General features: G+C 36.1%; 1 protein-coding gene across 5 annotated transcripts in view; it reads left to right on the plus strand.

The window, feature by feature from the left end:
• The window catches only part of LOC106070904 (uncharacterized), a 101165-nt gene that overhangs the window by 6863 nt on the left and 73561 nt on the right, over positions 1 to 20741 (plus strand). For all 5 annotated transcript variants that reach the window (XM_056013551.1, XM_056013559.1, XM_056013558.1 and 2 more), the window contains exons 2-4: positions 2059 to 2283; positions 4225 to 4340; positions 5152 to 5274. In XM_056013551.1, the coding sequence (XP_055869526.1) occupies positions 2059 to 2283; positions 4225 to 4340; positions 5152 to 5274 (464 nt within the window). The remainder of the gene's footprint in view (positions 1 to 2058; positions 2284 to 4224; positions 4341 to 5151; positions 5275 to 20741) is intronic.

A 20741-nucleotide genomic window follows, 5' to 3' on the forward strand; every position in this document is an offset into this window, starting at 1 on the left:
CACATATGCAGTCACTGTCACACTGCCACACTGTCACACTGGATGGGATAATGTTAACAGACTACTTTCATTTCAAGAATACCCTCCCATCACATATGCAGTCACTGTCACACTGTCACACTGTCACACTGGATGGGATAATGTTAACAGACTACTTTCATTTCAAGAATACCCTCCCATCACATATGCAGTCACTGTCACACTGCCACACTGTCACACTGGATGGGAAATGTGATACGCCTAACGTCTTTTCGCTTCCCATTCATGTTCGAATCAGTACAAGTAAAATTCTACTTTTTACCTTGCGATATATAGGGCAGGTGATGAAAAGGTCATCTGTTACTGTGACCCACGGTTAACGAGGGTGTCATGTTGCCAGCACAACGACCAATTGCCTTTACTTTTCCCCAACTATTGTAAGGTACCTATGGGCGGACGCAGAGGCTCCTAAATATCCCGAAATTCAAAATCCTAGTCTTCACCAGGATTCGATCCCTCAAATACCGCTCAGCCACAGCGAATCAGTAAATATTTTAAATAGGCCTATTGCACTGGTAAACAAGCAGTAACTTGGACATTTAGTTCGTTGAGCTTGATTCGTAATAGGAACAGGCCAAATTATTTATTTACGTAAGTGGTAAAAAAAATCGTAGACTACTTTCTATATTCTTTTTATTATCTCCTTTATGGAGGTAATAAAGCCATATTTATGTCCATGAATAAAGCTTATGTCAACTGTTTGTCTGGTACGCTTGTTGCTCACGTTAATTTTCTCACATTCTAGAATCAAGTTAAACCTTTACACAATTATTTCTTGCACCGAACAAAACATGAATCAACAAAAATAAAGGAACAAAACAGTTTTTTTTTATTACTCGTAAATCGTAATTGATTATTTTGTTTGGTATCGAAAATGGGAAATAAATAATACTTATTGAGAGAGGTAGCTGTATATGTGAATTATTTCCCTAATTACATTTTGTAAACGTTTTTTTTTCTCATACTTCCCATTCTCGGATAAAGTTGAAATTTTGTAAAATTATTCTTGTCAATGAGAATAGAAGAAATAACCAATTGTTAATCAATTAATGCTAATTAATTTTGTTTTATATATAAAATGAGGGAGCTTACTTTTGCAATATTGAGATATAGGATTTTTGCGGTTCTTTCCCTTAAATAATTTTAAAAATTTTTTTTTTATATTATGCTTTTTTTTATACGTATAGCTCAGTGATGCCCAAAATACGGCCTGTGGGCCAGATCCGGCCCGCGACGTGGTTTCATCCGGCCCGCCAATACATGGCACAAAGTGTAGAGAATCACGTGTCAAATCTCCAATTAAAAATTAAGAGTTTGAAATGTTTTCTATTGCAGCTAAAGAGCCCTCCGACATTATCTGATACTGATCAAACTTTTAGTATTTATTCGCGCACAAACTGCAACTTTGAAATCATAGACAAGTTAGAAGCTTTTATGAACATGCATTAGACCCCACTGGCAAAGACTTTTTTAAAGAAGTTTCAACCATCATAAAGGCTGCTCTAACTTGCTAACTCATTTCTCTGGCTACAGAAATAAGTTAGCAAGTTAGTGCAGCCTTTGTGATGGTTGAAACTGCTGCCAGACGATAAGAAATTGGTTTCGGACAAACTTCTCATTCATTATTGTAAGGACTAGAGTCACGGGCATCTAATAAAATGGGTTGTTTATTTCCTTTTCTTATCCTTTTGGCGATGTGGCCCGCGACACGAGTGTCGGAAATTAAAATGGCCCGTAGGCCGAATAAGGCTGGTCATCACTGGCTATAGCCCATATATCCTCCTTGGGCGTGGGGTCTCGATGGTAAAGCGTTGGCTACCGGACCGAGGACTCTCGGGTTCAAATCTCGGCGAATCATTTATGTATTTTTTAAAATGTATTTCATGATTTTATAAGACGCCCATCATAAGTCCACTGTTCACCCAACTGGAGTGGGTATATATATATATATTTATTATATAGTCCTACATTTATTATGTACATCCGTCTCTAAACGTAATCTCTATGTATACATTGCAGCGAACTGCAGACTGAACTGGTCAAAGAACAAACCAAGATCCAAGTGCTCAAGGAAAGGCCGGAGTTCAATTCCACGCACTGCATAATTTGTCTGGAGACATTTGGGCTTTTAGTCCGCAGGAAGCGCTCCTGTTATAAGTGCAAGGTCAAGGTCTGCTCCAAGTGCTCTGTTCCCAGGCCCAAAAAGTCTGGCCAGTTTGTTTGTCCAGTCTGCATTAAAGAAAAGTACAGGGTTTTCCCCCTTTATCGTCTGATTATTATTTAATGAAGCTCTATCAATATTTAGTGTATTGGATTGTCCACCCGAAATATATTTAACCTATTATGTTTATTATGTTTCGATTACTAACATTTTTTTTTTTACAAAAAAGAAGCGTGGTCGAGAGGCCAAGTGCGCTTGAACTTGGCTTGACTTGGCTTGACTTGGCTACCTAGAAGGGGGCTCGAGGTTTGACATCCGACTCGGGCAGAGTTGTGTTTACAGAGCGCCTAAAGGCAGCACGGAAAACCAACTCCTTGATACCCCCTCTCCCCACTGGTCCACAAATGAGATTGGACCAAAAGCGCTCTGAGTATGCTAAGTAAAAGCATGAAAGTAGCGCTATATAAAAGCTATAATAATAATAATATCAGCTCACTTTGTTTCTCTGTCCGGGTGGAATCTTGTACACGTTATTTCTCCCACTCCCCATTCTCGGATCAAGTTGATATTTTGAACAATTATTCGTTGTCGACGACAACACATGAATCAAATTAAAAAAAAAATTAATCAATTAATTTTGTTTTTTTATATAAATTGTACAAAGCTAAGTAGAGATAATCCTTGTATAGAGTTCGTTAATACTTTTAAATTAACACTACCAATAGTCTATACAACTTTTAATTCTCGACTTTTTCAACTTTACTTTGACCTATCCCTTAGTCTGTTGGACCGTTGGGACACCATGCAAGATTCGTCGACCGTCTTTCTCCATTCCTCTCTGTCTTTTGCCTTGGATCGGACCTCTTTCCTTGGCATGCCGGTCAATTCTTTTATGCTGTCTTCCCATCGCTTTCTCTGTCTGCTTTTTCTTCTTTTTCTGGTACTGTTCCCTTAAGGAAGGTCTTTGCTATCCTCGAAGACTATGTAATAGGGCCATAGAGTTTTAGTTTGCGTCGACTACAATGGCATACATCTTTCTTACTTTCTACATCTATAGAGTTGAAAACAGAAGTTGAATTTAATTTAATTCCCTTTAAGAAGTGCTATTTGTATACACATCTACAGTGTATTTCATTGTTTACGTGTACAAGCAAACGCGATGTCGCTTTGACTAAGCCAAAAAAGGTTTTAGAAGCTATGGAACATACTGACAAAATGTTAGGTATTGGTGACTATGGCATGAATATCCATTACAATCTACATGTAGATAAAATAAACCTAAACAATTTAGATTCACGCATTCACTCACTGGTAAGTGTTAGGGTTTTATTATTTCTAATGCACTAGATCAGTGATAGATCAGTGATAGATCAGTGATAGATCAGTGATAGATCAGTGATAGGCCTACGCAAATTAAGACCCGCGGGTAATAGCCAGCTACTAGTTTATTAAACTTTCTACTTTATAAGTACTTGCAAGCACGTTGGCTTTCTTTTATTACAGTGAATGGTCTGACTCGAGCATCTTTAAAAAAAATATTGCTTTTTTTTTTAGTTGATACAAATCTCCAATATTAAAAAAAAGTTCTAACTGACTGACACATCTCTGATTCTTTTGAAATCTGTCCATGCTCACAAATCAATGTGTTGTTGTTTTTTTTTGTTATAATTCAACAAAATGATTTGATGAATTACAAATGTTTAAATAGATCGAAAAGAATTTCCTTTTTTTTTTAATACCAACTACAACAACATTGTTATAAAGCAATAAGATCTATATCGAAATTGATGAGTCGAAGGATAATCAGAGAATGTAGAACTATTTTGGCCTATTTAGGACTTTTTATTTGAAATAAAAATATAGGCATTTTTGCCCGCGATACTTTAAAAAAAAATGCAATTAAAGTATACTGGTTAGAAATTGTAAAATTTGGCTCATAATAGTTGACTAATGCAGACAAGCCGAGGTAAATGACAGTGACCTAAAGAAATTATGATGATATAAACCTTGTGTTTTCTTCACAGAAACTTCCAGATCTTGTCCAACCAATGGCTGTATGACAGCCACACTGTCTCTGACAAACATTTTGGAAGTTCTCAAGTCGTCAGATATCTGTATAAGAAAAATTCCTTCAGTACTTGTGAGTCTCGTTTATTTATTCACTTTGACAACAGTTTAGACTAAGTTTAGACCAATGTTTCTCAACTTTTAGCTAGTGTACCTCTGAGGGTAGCGAGGTTCAGGGTTCTTGTTCTCTTTTAAACTGCCTCCTCTGTTTCGGAGAAGAAATGTCTGTGTGTGTGTGTGCGTGTTAATGAGTGTGTGTCTGTTATTGTGGGTGTGCGTGTTTCAGAGTGTGTGCGTGTGTACACGCATCAGTCTTGTGTTTGTGAGTATGTGTTAATGTCTGTGTGTATATGTGTATTTCCGTGTATCTCTGTAGCGCTCAGTGTATTTCTCTATCTCTCTTTCTTTCTTTTTCTCGCTTTCTCTCCTTCTTTCTGATGGTTACTCTGACTCTGTGTGTCACTTTCTCCATGTGTTCTTAGGTGTATCTGAGTGCACACACGGCTGTGTCGCCCGTGACATGAATGTGAGTGTGTGAGTGTGTCTTCTTCTCTCTATGTATCTCTGTCCATGTATCTTCCTTTGGTCTTTTTGTGTGGCTGTGTGTGTCTCTCAATTCATGTGTGTGTCTGTGTGAGCATACATTTTATTAAGTGATATTCAAATCAATCTATCTATCTATCTATCTATCTATCTATCTATCTATCTATCTATCTATCCGTCTGTCTATCTGTCTGTCTTTTATTTTTGTTCAATATTTTTTTTTTACAAAAATCTTGTTTTAGGTTCACATCTGTCTATCAGTTTGTGATTCAACTAGTCTATCTTTTGGTGCCTATTTACGTATTTGTTACTTCTGTTACTCATTCTCTGATGTTTCCCAGCGGACACTGACGCAGACAGCGGTTACCTCCCGTCAGCCTCCAACTCAACCAGTGCCCACAGAAAACATCGCCCACGATTGGATGAAGTATTTGACATACGAATGACAGATGACTCATCGACAGGTAAGTGATTACTCGAGATCACCAGTGATTCTCACACGGTTTGTGTTTGGTTCTCACTTTCTTATTAGAACCAGACCAAGACAAGGGTGTGCCTGAAGAATGTACCTGATTCTTACTTTCCTAAGTGTCATCACCTAAATAAGTAATGATATTATTACTTACAAACTTCTATAAAAAAAGGAACATTTGCCAAACACACCAAATGGTACAATGTGGAAAGGATGTTAAAAAGACCTCACCTCATTAGACTGTCACACATGTTGAACTTTTGTATTACAATACTAAATGTTGGGTATGTTAAGTACCATATTTGATTGACGTAAGCCACGGGCAGTAACCAATGCGTGAAGGGAGAAAACTTTATAGACTGTAGAATGTATGAACATCTCCCTGACTGAACAATTATTTTAAAAAAAAAGGGAAAATAAAAACTGATGACAGCCTGGCTATGTGACCATTTTTATATCATTCTCTGGTACTAGTACACTTACTTTTGGCCACTTCTGAATGACCTTTCGTTAGGCCTAAGTTGGTTAGTCGTTGAGCTGGCCACTAGGTATGCCAGTCAACTGTTAGGAAGAGAAACATCTTAAATGTACAACTCTTTTTATATCCTTTAAAGAGTTGATGCACTGACCATTAAAGTTCTTGACTAATAGAAAAACTTTCTCCCAAAAGACCAGGTATGAGAAAAGACATTTACACCCCTTGAGTGACTTCTACTACTGGTAACACATATTCACTACAAAGCTTCTATCAACTCACTCTGTCTGTCTATCTGTCTGTCTGGTAAAAACTGTATAGACGTTATTTCTCACACACCCATCCTTGGATCAAGCGGAAACTTCGCACAATTATTCTTTGGCATTGACAAGACATGAATCAATTTTTAAAAAAGTAACAATTAGTCGAATAATTACTGATAATTAATAATTTCTTTGATACCACACCTATTCTCGTATCAAATTGATACTTAAACAATTATTTATTGTACCTAACAAAACATGATTCAATTTTAAAAATACCCAATTAGTCAATTAATTACTGGTAACTATTTTTTGTTGATATCGAATAAGGGAAATAACTTATACATTGATAGATATAGATTTAAGGGCGGAGTTCTTCCACTTTAGATAAGCTTTTTTTTTTAAAAGGATTTTTAAAAAATATTTTGATTGTTACGATTAACTTTTTCACCTAAAACACGCGCTTTTCGCGTGAGTCTCTCGTTCTCCTATGAAGTACCGCCACCTTCGTGAAATGACCGCCGATAAGAAAACCTTCCAACATGGACGGGCACATTTACTTCCAAGTGCTATGATCTCGGATCCATAGGGCAACCCTCTGAGGACTCTATTTGGAACCTTCTTACCCTGTCTTCTTCATGAACTTGAGAGATTACAATGCCAGGCTACTGTTAGGAGATGAATAATTTTGTAGGTGAAAACTATTTGTGAAAGTTAGTAGACTCGACAGATTCAAAATACTATAGCCTTATCTCGAATGTGATCATGAATAATGAATTTAAAAAAAAGGCAGCCATCATTATAGCCTATGACGCCATATAACCATAAAGTACTACACTAGACACGTCATTCGGAACACAATGGTGATCTAATTTATGCTTTGTCACATTCAGGTAATATGTTTTATTAGGTCACGCGAGTGGCAAATTAGACGACAATTTGAAAACAACAACAACAAAAACTCCGAAAGAAATAAAAAAAGAAAACTTTTTTTATAATAATATTCATTTATGTTGGATACCTATAAATAGCTTTTTGCGTGTATCCGGTCCGGTCTACAGTATTGCACTTTTTAAACACTGTAAAATCAGATTTTTAAGCTATTTCGTTTTTAGCTATTTTATTTTTTTTTTTCGGCCCATGAAAGGAAAAAAAAGCTTCTAGTTTTGTGTGGTCTGTCTGTCTGTCCGTCAGTCCGTCCGTCTCGTTTAGTTCGTCAAAACTAGAAAAGATATTGAAAATCAGATATCATATAATTCTAGATAATTAAAAACGACTACTTTTTATATTTTAGAAATTATCAGCTTTATTTTCAAAATAAATTAATTAAGCAATTTTGTTTTTTATAAAAATACACGGCTTTTAAAAAAAAATAGACTTCAAGGAGGATATGTGTGGAGATTAGGTGACAGCTATTTTATTGATAATTCTGGTTTTATTGATAACTATGAAAAGGCTATAAAAAAAGTAATACTAGTCAGAAATCATATTATCGATAAAAGGATGTTTAGACTGGTTTTTAAGCGAAAAATTACGCCAAAGTTTTCTTTGGGATCGTTCTTTTAAAGTTATATTACATTTAATTTTGTCACAAGGTTCAGAGGTCTCACTATGGATTTTCGTTTCTAAAGGTTAAAAATGTACATTTTTTAGACATATAACATGATAAATTAAGTTGAATACACAGTGATTCGTGTTATTTGAGATGGGTGATTCCGGAGGTACTCTCATCAGAGACTGTGTGATACATAAAACTCTCTTTGTTATCTTGTTTTATTTAATTAGCAACAGTGATATTTCTCAAACCTTGACATTGTTTTGTTTGTCTGGTTAGTTCACAATCTCTCTCAATCCTTGACATTGTCCTGGATTAGTCCATATTTTACCGAATACACTCCTGATGTAATGCATATCACAAACTACCGGAACAACCCATTACTCAATGATTGAGATTGACTTTTTGTTTTTATAGTATGTATATCAAGATTTAACATTGCAACTTTCAGCTTTGAGATACAATACAGATATAGTTTTTCCATACCTGAATAGAGTCTGTGGCTTTGGTATGGTCTTATATGTTTTGTTTTTATTTTGCTAACACATTCCGACTTCATTGCTACTTATAACTGAGTTTTCTCAACATGTCAAGGCAGCTTTCCACTTAAAAGTAAACGAATAAGTGAGATGCCCCACCTAAGCAGGACATTTGTGCAGTGATCCGATGGGTCGGCGCCTCTTAGGTATGTGTTGTCACAACCCTATTGAATAATGAGAACACGTTTGGGTGGATGCTCATCAGAAAGTAAGCACTTTGTGGTGGGCCGCATTGTATGCAAGGCCGGAGCCTATTTGAGCAGTCCACCCCTGCTTAACTCTACAACTTTTGAATTGATAATAATAATAATAATAATAATAATTTTATTTATAAAGCGCTGTTAACAAACAAAATGTAGGCTCAAGGCGTTGTAATAACATTACAAACACAAACACGACAATACAGATCAAAAACTAATCTAAAAAAGTTTTAAACAAGTAGGTCTTAACGTTCTTCTTAAAAGTGGTATAGCATGTTGTCTGTCTGAGATCAATGGGGAGTGAGTTCCAAACCATTGGTCAGTGCACTGAAAAAGCCCGCAGACCGTAGCTTTTGAGGGGGAAACGTGGCAGCACTAAAAGCGTTGAGTCCATTGAGCGCAGGGCTCTCTGGGGGACATATGGAGTAATCAGTTCTCTAAGGTACAGGGGCATCTTATTGTTATATATACACTGATGACAAAGTGTGGCGACCTTGTAATCGATTCTCGCTTTCACGGGAAGCCAATGGAGCATGCGCAAGAGCGTAGTAGCAGAATCTCGTCTTGTTTTTCTAAGTACTATTCGTGCGGCGTTGTTCTGTATACGTTGCAGTTTGGCTATTTTGTCATCAGGTATACCTGCTAGCACGGCGTTACAGTAGTCAAGGCGGGAGAGTATGAATGCCACAGCTAGCGTTTTTGTTGACTCCGTTGTTAAATATGGTCGGATCTGGCCTAATCTACGCAGCTGCAGATAAAGACCCTTGCAGAGCTGACTTATGTGTGGGTCGAAAGATAGTGTTTAGTCGAAGAAAACTCCAAGATTCCGCACTACATGGACATAGGAAGCTGGCAGTTCGTAATAAAAAGAGAATCTGTGCTTTGAACTTTCGAGACGTTGTTCCGAGTGCCAATCTTAATTATTTCTGTCTTATCTTCGTTCATCTTGAGCTTATTTTCAACCATCCAATTGCTCACCCTTGCAACGGTACTACTGATTTTCTCCTCTGATGGTACTGAGGAATCGTATAACTGTGAGTCATCGGCAAAGAAATGGTATAAGATGCCGGTTGGCCGTATGACACCGCTAAGTGGATATGTATACATAGTGAACAGTACTGGGCCTAGAACTGATCCCTGGGGTACTCCGTACTTCAAGAGTAAGCTTGTTGATTCTGTTCCGTTAACAACGACACTTTGGGTGCGTTCAGTCAGGTAGGATCCAAGCCATTTTAGGACGATTCCTGTTAAACCAAAAGTGGCAGAGAACCTGGCCATCATAATTTCATGATCTAGCGTATCAAAGGCTGCGGACAAGTCCAGCATTGAAAGAATTGAGATGTGGCCTATGTCGGAATTGTGAAGTAAGTCGTTTAGTACTCTGGCCACTGCTGTTTCTGTGCTTCGGCATTTCCTATATGCAGATTGAAATTCTTCCAAGAGACAGTACTGTTCAAGATGAGAAAGAATTTGCGCTAACACGATGCGCTCCAGAAGCTTTGACAGGAAGGGAAGATTTGATACTGGGCGATAGTTTTTTTAGACATTCCGGGTCAAGACTGGATTTTTTTAATAAGGGCCTGACAAGTGCATGCTTAAATTGCTGTGGTACAATGCCTGAAGTCAGTGAAGAGTATGATAACTAAAACAAGAAAAAGATAAACGATACTTTAAAAAAAAAAAAAAAACTTATATTAAGTGTAACTATGTCAACTAGTTTGGATCAGTCATGTAATTAGGTTCATGGATTAGTCTGCCATTGTGGATTGATATATTAAATCTGTGCGATTAGAAATATTTTAACCAATTGTTTTTATTTAGCTTTTAGCTTTTTCAATACGCTACGATCCTATCACTTGCCTTGGCCCGTTGTGTAAAAAAGTGTGTGTGTGTGTGGGGGGGGGTGCGGATCTTGATGATTGTTTACATGATCTTTTTTTTAAATGAAAAAAAAGTTCACTCAGGGCTCAAGAGTCCTCAATGGAACTAATTCAACTTATACCACCTCATCTGTCAAGTACAATTACTTTCTATTGTTCAAGATACCAAACAAAATAATTAATTACCAATAGTTAATTAACTAATTGGTTAATATAAGTTGTTATAAGCCAGTGGTCTGATTTTCTTAATTCGGAACACAAGTCCAGCGTGGAATAGCAATGATCAAATTGGTTAATACAAGACCACTGTTATGATATCAATTTACATTTTTCTTTAAACTTTTTTTTTAAAGTATATCCCTTTAAGGACACCCGAGATAGCCAATATCTGATATGTAGGTCGCAACTAGGTTCGCATAGTCAAATGAAACAATGCGCTAATCCTTAATCCTCGGACTGGAAGGCAAAATCTTATTCTTAAAGGTCGAGTTGCTACAACCTGCACCACAACTTGACCTGTCCTAGTGACTATGGTCTCAGCGTAAAAGTAACAATTAAAAATTTCCAGGAGAAAGTAACCCTCGAAGGATTAAGTAATCAAGAGCTGCTCTCGTGTTACCTCCCTTGACCATAAAAAAAAATATGAAATTATTTTTGAATGAATAGTCTTGAATGATAGGATAGGACTTAAGATCTTTTTTTTTTTTTTACATATAATCTATTAGCTTGCACATTTTTCATGGATTCAATTTCAAACTGGGTGGAAAATTACTTGACACCTAACTGGTATTTCGAAAACAGTTCTAACGATTTTCCTAGAAAATTGACAGTTTATGTATATCTTTTGGAAAAAATAAATACCAAATTGATTAATTGTGAAAACATTAGTTTGACCATTATAATTTTTTTTTAAATATAATTATCTTAAAATTTAATTTAGCTCACGTCTTGAACAGGAAGGTCTCAAGTTTACAAACTTAATTGGTACGACCAGTTCAAATTGCGTTTCAGACTTTTCAGAAGAGGCACTGGAATAAAAAAAAAAGTTCCCGAGCTAAAAAAACTTTGGGAAATCTGTATAATTTTAAGAAAATTATTTTACACGTCACAATTTAGAAAAGGGACAAGGGCCTAAGGTATGTTAAAGTGAAACGTCTGTCACTTCGGCGATATACTAACTAGACTCAACGACGGCAAAGGTGAAGGTGAGTTAGCAGATTACCCATGATACAACAGGCGCCGTATTTCTTACTTGCGCTTCTGAATTGAATGGTTGAATGCGTTTCAAAATAGCTTCATAGATTCAAGTCTTTTTTGCTGCCTACACAGGGGAAAGCAAAGCCCATTTAGTGTATTGACTAGATCCAGTATATTTTAACCGACTTTAAAAAAAAAAAAAGGGGGCAGGGTGACACCCTGTAGAGTTAACTGCAATGCCATGAATACCAGCTACGTAAACGTCAATGCAAATGACTTTGTATGTTGTTTTTTTTAAATTGAAACTTTTATCGTTAAGCCCTATAAGGTCTTGGAATGTAGGAATTACAGTATGTTATTATGTTACGTTATGTAAGGTAAAGCAGGAGCGGTGTCAGAATAATATTTTTAAGGCGGCGATAAAATACGTAATAATAAATACCGCGTTGATTTGAACTAAAATTTAAACAAGCAAAACATAATAGTACTTTTTAAAATACTTTTAAAACAAAACAACACTTATCTAATGAGAAGAACTCCACACTTATAACTATATCCCTCAATAATGTAGAAGCAATTTCCCTTTTCGATATCAAACAAAATAATTAATTACCAATAATTAATTGACAAACCGTTTAATTTTTTTTTTGACTCTTGTTTTCTTAGGTACAATTGTCTAAGTTTGAACTTAATCCGATCCGAGAATGGTTGTGGGAGAAATAACGTGTAAAATCATCTAAGAGACGAAAACATACATATTTAGCCATATCTATGAATACTGAAGGATTAATTTCCCTTGTCGATATCAAACAAAATAATTTATTACCAGTAATAAATTGGTCATTGATTGGTTAATTTTTTAAATTGTATCATGTATTGTCTTCGCAAATGAATAATTTTGGGAAAATAAAACGAGTTCAACATTTTTATCAGACAGACAGATAGACAGAATGAATTGATATAAGCTTTGTTAAAAAAAATTTTGTTGAAAACTGTCGGCACATAAAGCTGTGGAAGTAAAGACCTTGGGCTCAAGAACTAGTTAGCGGTTCTTACTTCTCTCAGCCGCACATCCCACATTGGGTAATGAAGTATTTAACCTTTACTTGCCGATGTATGTTTTGGGTTTATTCTTGCACCCCTACGAGCTGTTTGACAAGTTTGTTGTCCTGGGCACAAAGTGGTTGTGTCATTGGGTGCTCAGTGTCTCAAGTTCGAGCTGAGAGGAGGTGAAAGAATTTGCATTTCTCTCAAGTCATGACGCTGTGGACTTGACAATATTGACTCAAAGTACTGTGAAACATCACGTGACTGTTGATGCTCACGTCTGCTAGCTTTTCTCTTTCCCTCTGTCTTTCATTTTCTCTCTCTCTTTTCCTCACTCTTTCCTCTACCTTTGTCTCTTTTCTCTATTCCAATCTCTCTCTCTCTCTTTCTTTGCCTTTTTTTTTCTCTTTTTCTATGTCTTTCTCTCTCACTGTTACACTCATTCTTTTTAAAGCCATGGCAGAAGTCTGTGTACGATGAAGGTTCAAAAATGTTGACGTAGAGCGGAAGTAACATTGATGGGCACACCAGAGCCGGTGAATAGGAAAGAGAATTAACTCTTTTTCTCCTAATTGACAATACCATCGTTGAATTGACCTCATTAAATTAAATTAATGTCTGATTTTATAAAGTTTACTTTGTGTTATATAAAAAGAGCATGCATTCCCCTTTCATTCTAGACCAAATTAAATATAGTTTCTGATTGCAAACAATAAAGTTATTGAAGCTTAATCACAACAGGGGAATGAAATAGTAATGAGCAAATTGAAGAATTCCGCCGAAACGTGGCAAAATAATTACGGAGAGAAAGAGTTAAAAAACGACCTTGACCGCTAGTCGAGTCCCCATATATATATATGCCTTGACATTTTTTTGTCTTTACTTTCTGCCTGGTCGGGGGGTTTGCGCCCTGGACTGTTGTCTCGGTAGTCTCGTTCCCTCGCGTGTCCTGCGGGAGATTTGGGCTAGATAAAGTAATCTTCAATTCTGAAGGTACATCCGAAATATTGAAGACATTAAAAAATTCCCTTGACGATTTAAAACGAAATCACATTGATACAATGTAAAGTGTTAGTATTTCTATCATATATAATTTATCTTTCTTACTATGTTCCTAAGACTACAATCTTTATAGACAACATATATTTTAATAAAACTATTATGTTCAAATATAAAATATTAAATGTTAATTAAAATAACTTGATAAGGCATTTCGCTAGGGTGGAAAAAAAGTTTCTTTAGCGATTTTTATTTCATACAGGGTTTTAGGCATGACATATAGCTTTGTTATGCCACTGGCAGGAGTCGAAATTCCTTGTTTACATAGGGATTCAAACTCTAGCCCCACCTGCTCATGGAAAGTGGTTTACCCAATTAGTCGTATATATTAGTCTTATATTCAAACAAAATTGTGATAGCTAATAACGGAATGGCGGACAAAATGTGTCTGGGGCCATGATTGCGATGTTAGCATGGTTAATAGATCTATTCGTCGCATCTGACCTAGGGTTAATACATTAATGTAATTCTAGATGAAGATCTAGCTACACAATATTCAAGAGTGCTGGGAATCAGTTCAAAAGAATTCATATAAATCTATTTAGGGTAGAGACATACTACAATGGAACAAACTTGAAGGGTAGAATACATTAGCAATCTGAATACTTCAGATACACTAGCGCAACAGAAATGAATTAAACTAATAAATCCACAGTTGAAACTATTGAGATCAAGTATATGTACTAGTTTATACATCTGGTCTCCCCTATTTATCATTTTTACAAAGCTTATATTAACTCTGTCTGTCTGTCTGTCTGCCTGGTAAAAAATGTGTAAAAATTATTTCTCCCACACAATCTCGGATCAAGCTGAAATTCTGCACAATTATTTCTTGTACCTGACAACACAAGAGTCCATAAAAAAATAGTATTTTGTTTGGTATCTCTAACAAGGTAAAGAAATTGCACTTGACTGATGTGGTGGTATAAGTTGAATTAGTCCCCTTTAGACTTTGTAGAGAGAAAAGTTTGAAACTAACACTAGATAACTATAAGGCCTGCTACTTTCATAAGCACTTCCCTGGCACAATGGTTAGTGTATTCATGTATTGTCTTGAGGAAGTTAAGGAGGTTTGGGCTCTCGAGTTTGAATTCCGATCATTCACCTTTTTTTTTTTTTTTTTATAAATGCATTTAAAAAGCGACCAGATACACGCGTCTTTCTTTCCCTATCACTTTCCAACTGGTTCGGGTAAGTCGCATGGCTGTAGTGCAATGACAATGCTGGTTATATGTAATGGTGAAAAACAAAAAAAAAAAGAAACGATTGGTACACATATTTGTAATCACAGAGATTTATTATTAGGCCTACCGTTTGTCTAGATTTATTACAAATTTAATTACAGTAACAGATCCAAACTAATGGATACAACACACTTAATATGTGATTTTTGTTTATTTCAAAAATAGTTACTTGTTCTCGAACACATTTTCTGTACCATCCAAAAATAAAAATTGGATTTAACTTCATTATTTAATAATCTCCCCTTAGTTTCATTAATAGGGGCCACCATGTGAGACACATCGTCATAACGATTGGTCTCGCCCCAAGTATGTACTAGAACAGGGGTGGGCAACCTTTTTGTATCGAGGGCCGCATTAACAAAATTTTGGGAATGGGGGGCCGCATATATATATATATATATATATATATATATATATATATATATATATATGTATGTGTATATATATATATATATATATATATATATATATATATATATATATATATATATATATATATATATGTATATATATATATATATATGTATATATATATATGTGTGTGTGTGTGTGTGTGCGTGCGTGCGTGCGTGCGTGCGTGTGTGTGTGTGTATATATATATATATATATATATATATATATATACTTACAACTTAGAAAAATACGCTAGTTAACTGTATAATGTCTTTTAATTCATATTTATACTGTATCATACATTCACTTTTCCTTTTTTTCACATTCCAAATTGAGGAATTACTAGAGTTAATAATTTCTGAAACCAATTTAAATTTTTTTTTTTAAATTTGCTATTGTCTTTTCATATTACATTTCACCACAAATGTACAGTTGTACTTAATGTGAGGAATTTAACTATTTATGCTCGTGCGTAATGTTCCTGAATTGTGGAGCTAGCTTTCTAGTTGTTATACTTGTGACTGCTCTCAAAATATAGTCATTCACCATCGACCTGTGATTACACTTGTTTATTTTCCACAAGAAAAATACTTGTTCACATATGTATGTGTACCAAAATAATGTTAAAACTTAGTTTGCAAAGTTTTTTTAAAGTGTGGAAATACAGCTTCTGGCACCCATTAAGCTACCGTGGAAGTACTGACTTGAACTTCTCTTACAGGTTATAATTTGCATGGCGTTATGTTCTCTGGAGCTGAATCAGCTTCTGCACTAAATGGTGAGCTGATGGTATTGAAAACTGGTTCTTGACGTCTTAAAATTTGCCTTCATACATTTCATAATTAAGGAATCCAAATAAGTCTGGTAATATTAACCATTTCACTAGAAATATTTTCACCTTTCAACAAAGGAAAATGACAAAACCTATTTTCCCCTGCTGGAAAGCCTTGTTTGAAAAATTTAAAATGCATTACATAAGCAAGCAGCCCATTGCAATAGCTACCATGAAAAACATAAAATATCTTCCACTCTTCATTAGAAATATTAGTTTCAAAGTCACAGCCAATATCATTCTAAGAATATAGACATTTCTACTTTGAGAATTTATATTCTTCTCATTACCTTGTCCATGCTAAGCCAGCGGATGCATCGGAATATTTAGTTTATATATCTACAAGTACTTTTCTATACTACCTGTGGTTATGACCATAAGTCTGATGTTTTAATTAATGATTTTTCTTTGGCATAATATAATGAGAATTCATGCAGCTTTGTGCAAACTTTTCTGTTTAGAGTTTATGGTTGGGATATTCTTTAAAAAAAAAGTTTTTCTCAGTCAAAGATCGAGCTCCATCAGTTGTTACACTTGCCATCTTGTTCCAATCATACCCAACATTAAACAGTTCTTCAAAGCATTGAAGAAATACTGGCCTGAGATTGTGTCTTTGACTTTATATAATGAGAGAGTTTCGATAATTTGTAGGGGAATTTAGAATTCTTTTTAATAGATTAGCATTTTTATATGTATATACTGTGGGTACACATGATTTCTGTAGGTATTCGCGGGCCGCATAAAACACTTCAGCGGGCCGCATGTGGCCCGCGGGTCGTAATTTGCCCACCCCTGTACTAGAATAATGTCATAACAGGTGCTTGCCAGATTGGCTTGCTTATACTATTATGACACCAAACAACTTCTGTTGTTAATAGCAACGCGTATGATGACATGACAGTCTGGAATTACCGATTAGAAACAAAGATGTCAAAATAGTGTTTGACTGCAAGCATCATCAACTTGTATTTGAGATCGAGTCTGAGATGTTTAGATCCTCCCTTAGAACGCCCTAGATAAAATGCATGATGACATTCCGTTTTTTTTTTTTTTTTTACAGCAACAACCTTCACCTTTTTTTTTTTTTTTTTTTACATTCTTCTCACAATTTACGTCTGACCCTAACAACACCAGCAACAGACGTCCCTGTTGGACGAGCCGACTTCCCTTTTTCCTTATACGAATAATTTGGCTGCATTATTGAAAAGAAAAACAGGAAAAAACAAAACAAAACTTTGCGGACATTGGCTGGTCAGTTGACATTTCACACGTTCTCCACCAGGGCGAGCTGTCACAGGTGGACAATGGAAGGAGAGAGAGACAGAACGAGAGCGAGAAAGAGAGAGAGACAGAGAGTATTGTAACTAATTCAATAACTGATTAGTTTAACAAAATCAAGAACGTGTTACAATTCCTCTTTTCAGCTTACAAATTCTTCACTGGCGAAACCTGGAAGCTGAGTGGACACGGACCTCTAACAATTTTCCTAGAAATTTGACAGTTTATGTATATCTTTTGGGGAAAAACTACTAGCTTATTGGCCACATTAGGAAAACTCTGGTTTTAACGTTATATATTTTTCAAACTATAATCTTCTTTAAAATTGAATTTGGTCTGGAGGTCTAGACAGTTTATACCTTGAACACACGTAGGTCAGACGGTATTCCCGCATGGATTCATTAGAGAGTTAAACAGACGCCAGAAACATTATGTAGACCGTCTTGTAAGTCTGGATCTATAGACCTATCATTAGAATTGTATTCACTCTGTGTAGATTTAAACATTCGTTAAACCAAGATTTTTTTTTTATTTCGGGGAAAAGAGGGGGGGGGAGGGCAGGTATAAATATCTTTAAATCTATCATTCAGTTACTTATTTTAAGACATAATGATATTAGGAATCTAATTACATTGCAAATTCTTGGACTTAGCTATAAGGAAGATTTCGGCGAGTTCCTTCCATCACTCCCCCACATTTTAATTTGCTTGCCAGCGATGCTCGTGACGATACTTAGCAACTCAGAGCGCAACGATATCGAGGTCTATTTATAGAAGTGGTCACAACTACACAGGACAAGGACATCATTAATACACCTGATAAGCACCTTGCAATGACATCATTAACTCGCCTGATAAGACTCACCTGAGCATCATGGAGATGCAAGCGACTCGAGAGCTTGGCTAGAACCTGACTGATAAGGAGATCCAATCTGAGTCTTTTATTCGCACTTGAGAAATGGAGATGATGTTTTAAGGATGCTAATGTGATACGTAATAAGCCGTTATCCCTTTAAGAAACAGACATATATGTGGTGTGTGACTTCTTTATTTGTGGTGATTGACTTCTTGAATTGTAGTGATTGAATCTTGAACAACAGCGCAGACAAGTCAAACTCTTTTAACAGTTTCACTTTTATTATGGATGCGCCGTGACTGAGCGGTAAACGGCTTGGCTTTGGAACCTAGGTCACGGGTTCGAATCATGGTGAAGACTGGTATTTTTAATTCCAGGATCTTTGGGCGCCACCCAGCTCTAATGGATACCTGTCATTAGTTGGGGAAAGTAAATGCGCTTGGTCGTTGTGCTGGCAACATGACACTTTCGTTAACCGTGGCCATAGAAACAGAAGATCTTTACATAATCTGCCCTATAGATGACAGGTCTGAAAGGAGAACTGAAAGGAGAACTTTACTTTTATTAATACAGGTACATTTCTATATTACAGATCTTTCTCCAGTCTCCGACATTCTCGTCCAATCTCTTAGATACAATACTTTAAATACATTTTAGGTTTACCAGTTTATAAGCATATTTACTCGTTCAATTAACAAAAGGCACCTGCTCACAAGAGTCCTAGAAAGTTACTCTAATTTACATACTCAGCAACCCATTTCAAGTTACTCCCTTAACACCTATACCTTCAACTTTACCTACCCCTGTTGGACCATTGAGGCACCACACAAGACTTGTCAACCGTCTTTCTCCATATCTCTGTCTTTTGCCTTGGATAGAACTCAATTCATTTACAATTTCTTACAAGTAGGCCTAATAGTCTCATGACACTCTATACAGTTACAACTTCTTACAAGTGGGCCTAATAGTGTCATGACACTCAATTCGGTTACAACTTCTTACAAGTGGGCCTAATAGTGTCATGACACTCAATTCAGTTACAACTTCTTACAAGTGGGCCATTATAGTGTCATGACACTTCATTCAGATACAACTTCTTACAAGTGGGCCTAATAGTGTCATGACACTCCATTCAGTTACAACTTCTAACAAGTGGGCCTAATAGTGTCATGACACTCAATTCAGTTACAACTTCTGATAAGTAGGCCAACTACTAAAACTGCTTTTTTTTCGTGACCGTTCGAGTAGCAAGTCGCTAACTGAAAAGAACAAGTGAAGCCCACCTGCTCTGTGTTTTAGAACCTCTTGCGTAATTTTGTATCAATCGCAACTTTGAAAATGGTCGATCTAAGTCAGCGGTTCTCAACCTTTTTAGATCGGCGACCCCTTTTTACTATTCCTCACCATTATTATTATTATTATTATTATAGCTTTTATATAGCGCCACTTTCATGCTTATAGCATGCTCAGAGCGCTTTTGGTCCAATCTCATTTGTGGACCGGTGGGGGGGAGGGGGTATCTAGGAGTTGGTTTTCCGTGCTGCCTTTAGGCGCTCAGTAAACACAACTCTGCCCGAGTCGGGTGTCGAACCTCGAGCCCCCTTCTAGGTAGTCAAGCCAAGCCAAGTTCAAGCGCACTTGGCCTCTCGACCACGCTTCCCACCATGCGGCGACCCCCAACCATAAAATATTATTCTAAAGTAACTGCGCTTTGGATAATGTTATAAAAATAGTAATCATAATGTTATATCTGATAAGCATTGAACCTGCTTTATGTTTAATTACAAAATAATATTATAGGCCTATAAAACATATTTCTGCTTATAATTAAATTTTAAAAAGTTTTTTCGAGATCACTTTTATGAGTTGTTCGTAATGAAAAATAATGAAAATATAACTTCCAATGACATGGACTATAAAAAATGGCGAAACAGTTGAACATAAACGAAAATGTTTTTCAAATACCTCACAACATGCGCGAACTTCACCATAGAAATAATATCTATGATTTAAACTGTCAAATTATGTATTCTATGACAATAAAAATGCTCGAAATCATTCAGATTCTCTTCTCTGCAACAGCTATCAGAGCAATCCTTGAACAACAACAGTATGTGAAAATGTCTAGTTTTTACACTTTTAAAAAAAAATCCATATTTCTTTTGGTCTTAGGTAACCCCTGCAAAATCGTCATTCGACTCCCAAAGGCGCCGCGACCCACAGGTTGAAAACCCTTGATCTAAGTGGAGCTGCTAGACAAAAGAATATACATGATATTAGATATAGAATAAAATCAAGATATTAAATATCAAAAATAAATCAAGATATTAAATATCGAATATATATATGTATCTTAGGAGAGCGAAAGGTCTCCGTTGTAAGGACAATAGTATGTACCCTCCTTTGAAATGTCCTGCTACGGCCAATACGTTTAATGTAATATAGCGCTATGGTGTACACGCTAAATGAAAATTTGACGTTTGGGGGTAGGGGTGGTGTGGCGGACACTGACTGTAGACTCATGAAAGTGCCTACCTCGCGGCGTGGAGCCTACTAGACGACCATTGTGCAAAAAAAGTTTTACCAGCTTTCCCTTTTTTTTTTCCCCAAATCGCCTCCCCCCCCCCTTTTTCTTTTTCTTC

The sequence above is a fragment of the Biomphalaria glabrata genome, chromosome 16, assembly GCF_947242115.1.
Source record: "Biomphalaria glabrata chromosome 16, xgBioGlab47.1, whole genome shotgun sequence".
NCBI classification, from domain to species: Eukaryota; Metazoa; Mollusca; class Gastropoda; family Planorbidae; genus Biomphalaria; species Biomphalaria glabrata.